Source organism: Pavona decussata, unplaced genomic scaffold (assembly GCF_977016875.1).
Source record: "Pavona decussata unplaced genomic scaffold, jaPavDecu1.1 SCAFFOLD_164, whole genome shotgun sequence".
NCBI lineage: Eukaryota > Metazoa > Cnidaria > Anthozoa > Scleractinia > Agariciidae > Pavona > Pavona decussata.
Genome location: NW_028145575.1, coordinates 1,876,020 through 1,881,232, shown reverse-complemented (window position 1 = coordinate 1,881,232; position 5,213 = coordinate 1,876,020). Strand labels below are relative to the sequence as shown.

The window sequence follows — 5,213 nt, the reverse complement described above, 5'->3', positions numbered from 1 at the left end:
CAGGTGACAAGGAGAACGTCATTACGGGTCAGCGGACCAGTAAAACAAAGACCGCCGAGGTTGTACTTTAGTGGTGTTAGTTATTGTATGGTACAAAATTCCTTGTTTGGTGTTATGTGAGGGATGGTAAATAAAATGTTTAACTTAAATTTGTGGTTTGCTGAGAAGTCATAATCCAACAATGGGCAAATTAAGAGTGGGAAACCATTGTCAAGGGCCTCGGACATCGCGTGTGAGGACAGTAACGCGGCCAGCTGAGTGGATAATTGATAAGTGATTTTTACTGTCTGGTGTATAAAATCTTCTAATTCTTGAAGGCGTAAGACAGATGCCAGTGTGGGGTTGATTTCCATAGTATATTTAGATAAAAATTCCAGGGAAGCATCGTAATGGCAACGCTCTTTAGCAGCAAATGCTTGAAATTCTCCTTGCCAGGTGTGGAATGTTGTGTCAATATCGCGTAAAGCGTCTGAGAGGGTTTACGCGTGTGGTAAGTTTATCCATCATCTTGAGAATAGAGATCTGTTTGCCATGGATAGTATGAACCATGCGTTGAGTGGTTGCCATGACATCGGCCATCACTTAAGTGTACAGACAAGGCCAAAAAAGGTTATTATTAGAACAGGAATGTCCTGTATGCTCCCATATCCACCAAGGTACACCAAACAAATCGGCTGAACAGGCCCAGGCCCCTCTCTGATTACGTTGGCGGAGCCAAAGTCGCTCATGAGGAGACTGGGCCTGACAGGACAACTTAGCCCAGGAGCGACATTGCTGGAGAGATTTCGTGAAGTGGCTGGTTTTACACTTGAGCTGGGACCCTTTTCTGATTATGTAGAAATAGTAACGCCTCAATAAAGAATCGCATTCAATGAGGTTTGTGATACCTTGAAGTGAAGTGAGACGGCGGATGACTTGTTGAATGGAATGGACGGAAATAAGTAGCTGGTCGTAAAATGCCTTCTGTGGTTTAGAGCACATTGTGTTCAAAGTAGGAACAGGACCAAGGCAAAGCGGCCGGAGGTCAACATGGAGGCTAACCAAGGAGGTATCATCGTAGAATACGAGGGCCTGAGGGTTGCTGCCTAACATCAGGGAATCAGGAGGAATAGTGAGGGCCTTTTAACCGTTGCATCTAAATTACTGGTACTCCCATGGCATGGAAAGGTTACAAGGAATAACAAGGCAAGGAGCATCAAATTTGGATTGTCTGGGAAGCCATGCCGAGGAGAGAAGAGTCACTTCTTATGAGGTATACACCTGGTCCGCATGGTGAAAGCTGCAATCACAGGAGGGTCCTCAGTGGGGAGTTGATCGGAAGCAGTAACCAAATTTCTGGGATGGGGATGAGCCTGATAATATTTAGTGAGAAGGGAAGGATCTAGAATATTATCAAGTGGCTCCCATGTGGTTTTGCAAAAACCTTTCCACTTGGCTTCGAACTGCGGTTTCCCCTTGTATAGTCGTTGATGTACAATTTTTTGAGCAATAAGAACATCAGGGTCTGCAAAGGATGTAGACGCAGTCTGGGGGCCTGGGGAGAGTGTTTGATTCATAGAATCCCCATCCGCAGGCTCAGGGTCGGCAGAGACAGTAAAATCAACGGTCGTTGCTGTAGGGCCAGCCTTGAAGTTGTCTGCAGGTAGTTCATGCTCCATTAAATAAGGGTCCTGGAGGTCATCGGGGGGATCGTGAATAGGGCGCAAGCTCAGGTCGGTGTATGGCTTCATACGAGCAACATGAACTGTGGTAGACATGCGACTATTATCGGCAGCACGTATAACATAGTTCACCAGTGAAGTCTTGGCAAAGAGGGTATAAGGTCCATGTCAATTATGACAAAGTTTCTTAGATAAGGCACGCCTTGACTTAGGGGTGAAAACCCAGACCTTGTGTCCAATATCGTAAGAAACTGGTGAAGTGTCACGATTGCAATAGGCGTTCATCCTTTGTTGTGCCCGCTTGATGTTAATCTTCGCTAGGTGTTGGGTTTCCTCGATATGTTCAATGATTCTGGCTCGGTGATCGGCGATGGATGTGGAAACTTCTCGGGGAGGAATGGTGCTGACATCCGGCAGAAGGCTTCTACTGGGCCTACCAAGTGAAGGGCTAATTGTGAAGCTGCTGTATCATGGGCTAAGTTAATACGTCTTCGAGTAAGGTGAAGTTTAAATTTCTCTATCCATCACTCCACATTTTCATTTTCATATCCATGGAACAGAGAAGGCTTGGTGCTAGAGAAATCTGCTATGCTTGGATAATCAGTGACTGGTTGCATAGTTTGTAAGTTTCTCGACATTTGCCGTCGGAGCTCACGGATTTGCTCCTGTAGATCAGACCTTTCCTGTGAGTCCATTTTGTCTGTCAGGCTTTCTTTGCTTGAACTCTTGTCGAGGCTAGTTGACCTTTTCGCTTCAGCGGATTTTCCTTGTTTCTATGTCTTTAGTTCTTTCTTTAGTTGTTTCTGATTTTTCACTGAACAATATTCTTGGGTGTTTTGTTGTAGAAATGAGCGGTGTAGTTTCCTCAATGGAATCTTCTGAATCACTTTCTCCTGTTTCGGTTAAACTTGACTCACTTGATAAACTTGTTCTTTCAGCGCGTGGCTTTGAAACAGTTTCTGTAGTTCCGATGGCTGCATTTACTATATGGTTTTCAGTTTTGATTTCGTGGAAGTGGTTTGTGCTTGGATTATCATGTGATTCTTGTAGGCAGAGTTGATGCCCATTATTCTGGAACCAATGTAACAAGAGGTTTGTGGCTGGCTTGGCGGTTTTTATGTGCAGGCGATGCGCAAAGGTAAACGATACAACTCGGGTGTTGTCGGACGGATAAACGCCAGGGGAAAAGCTTCGGAGAGCACTAGACATGCAGCGTGGCACTTGTTACGGTTACCGAGGTACCGGGGCGTTGTTAGTTGTCCGCGGAGGCGAAGCAGAAAATGAATCTTCACAGAATTGGAATTCACAACTTGTTTATTCGTAGTCCTTCACAGGTACACTTCAGCGCATTCTGGTTACTCGAAATTATACAATGTACAAGCTTGCTTTTGTATGTTTTGAGAATATTAATTAAGCTCGGTAAGCCTTTCAACTAAAATTAGTTTTACAGTTTTCCTAGCATAGCTACTGTTGGCTTTTTTAATTATTTTCCCCTTAGTAACATGCATGATAAGGTTTTCGAGATCATTTGGACCGCTCGGCAAATAATTGAAAAGCTAAAACGTAACTAAGGTTACCATTGCTCTTACAAATTGAAGGATATACGATGTAGAACCAATAATAGCACAACCTTACAACACAAAAAGATACTTGGATAAATATGAAATGTTCCCTATTGTTAGATCTTTTCTCGTCTAGCCAAGGGGGAATCAGCTCAAATAGGCCAGCGACTGGAATTCAGTAGACACACAACTGTCTTTCAATGGTCACTTGTATTTTACAAGTTCACTCTTCAACTTAGCTACAATATTTTCTTCATGTAAGTGGACATTTATAATTTCTTGGTCAGTCTCGTCATTGAGGGCTAAAGGACGAGAAAATTCGGCCGTCAGCGTACTATTGGAATTGTCTGTACAGGGTGGAGAATTTGGTTCTGATCTGTTGTTGTGGTGGATATGTAGATCCCGGGTTACCTACAGTATCCGAAACAGATAAAGTTGAACCAGTAACTCTTACAAAATCAGTGTTATGCTGTATGTCTGGGGTAACGCTTATAGTAGCTGTATTTACATGGGGATTATATGTGCAATTATTATGAATGGAAAAATTAGTGGCTCTAGCAGGAGATGGCATAGCCCAAGCAACCGTTTTACTGACCCGTTTTACTGGGAGCACGAGGATTGGGCACTAGATGGACCTGGGAAAGCCCTAGGAGAATTGGTACTAGGAGGGGGTAAACAGGGATCCCGGTGATGTTGTCGACAGGACGGCCAAGTGTGCCCTATACGTTGGCAAAAGGTACAAATTGGGTCGCCCTCAGTGCTGCGAAAACTGCGCCCAAAAGAGCAAAAATCAGGGCGGCGAGGATTTTGATAACGCCACAAATCATTTTCTAATCGCATGACCTGGCGCTGCAATTGTTCAAATTGGCGGTTTTGGGGGCCCTGCCAACCACTTTGGGGAACATAGCGGGATTGTCCCTGGGACTGATCAACAACAGCAATGTCAGTGGTGGATGTAGGTGGTTGTGGCTGGAGTTGTTTCTGAAGTTGTTTAATTTGGCGAGACAAGGATTCAAATCGCTTGTCAGGAGCAGAAGAACTTGTGCTCGCCGCAGAAACCACTTTAGATTTATCCTCCAATTTGTCGGTAACGCTGGTTAAAACCATGTGTAGTTTATCAACAAGTGAGTTGCTATCACTCGGACCGTGTTGTTGGTTAACAGTATGCTTCATTCTAGCGAGTGTTTCAGCTTGCTGAAAAACTAGTTGGTTGAGCTAAAGAAACATAATCTTTCGTTGTAAACCGTCAATAAAATAGCGCGTGGACTGTTCATCAGAAAGTTTCAAACATTTACATAAACGTGTGATGTCAGTAATGAACTTATCAAGTGGCTCTGTGGATAACTGTTTACGCGCAGATAACTGCTGTGACAGGAGCCAATTTTGTGGACCTGATGTAAACCTGTCTTGAAAAACCTGTTTTAAATTGTCCCAATTGGTCTTTTGGTCATCTGCTAGTGTAAGATACCATGTGCGTGCGATGCCGGTCAAATAAATTGGAAAGGCTTTGAGTTGTAACTCGCTAGACCAATTGTTAATTTTGGAGATACGCTCGAACAAATCAAGCCAATCAGAGGCATCTTCCGAAGAAGTACCCGCGAACAAGTCAGGTTTTAAATCTGTTTTAGCAGGTTTCTTTGGACCCTCCATCTTGTTCTCCATATAAGTTTTTAAAGAATCGAAACTGGTTCTTTGTGTATGCGACTCTTTTGCCATAAAGAAAGCACTAAATAATTAAGAATAGTTTGCAACTCCTCCTTTTGTGCAGGATCCATAATCAAATCTGGTTTCGTGTGTTTACAAACACAAGTATCAATGAGTGTCTGTTTCTTAGCCTGTGAGCGAGTGACGATTGTAGATGTAGAGTGTTGCTTCGCACTCATAAACCCGACACCAATGAGTTTGAATACCAATGAAAATTACATTTAGGATTTGCGAAAAACACCCATGGAAAGATGAATTGCTTCAGTTAAATAAGATATAGGAAAAA

The 5,213-nt window shown here is 43.4% G+C and overlaps 1 protein-coding gene across 1 annotated transcript; it reads right to left on the bottom strand.

Moving 5' to 3' along the window:
• Positions 1-4,438: 4,438 nt before the first annotated feature.
• Positions 4,439-4,939, bottom strand: LOC146464448 (uncharacterized). Its single transcript, XM_085129869.1, has one exon. The coding sequence runs from the start codon at positions 4,937-4,939 to the stop codon at positions 4,439-4,441; it is 501 nt and encodes a 166-aa protein (XP_084985995.1).
• Between the last annotated feature and the right edge of the window lie 274 nt (positions 4,940-5,213).

Excerpts from the sequence above, each read along its gene's own strand:
- LOC146464448 (XM_085129869.1), bottom strand. The coding sequence starts at position 4,939 with ATGGCAAAAGAGTCGCATACACAAAGAACCAGTTTCGATTCTTTAAAA.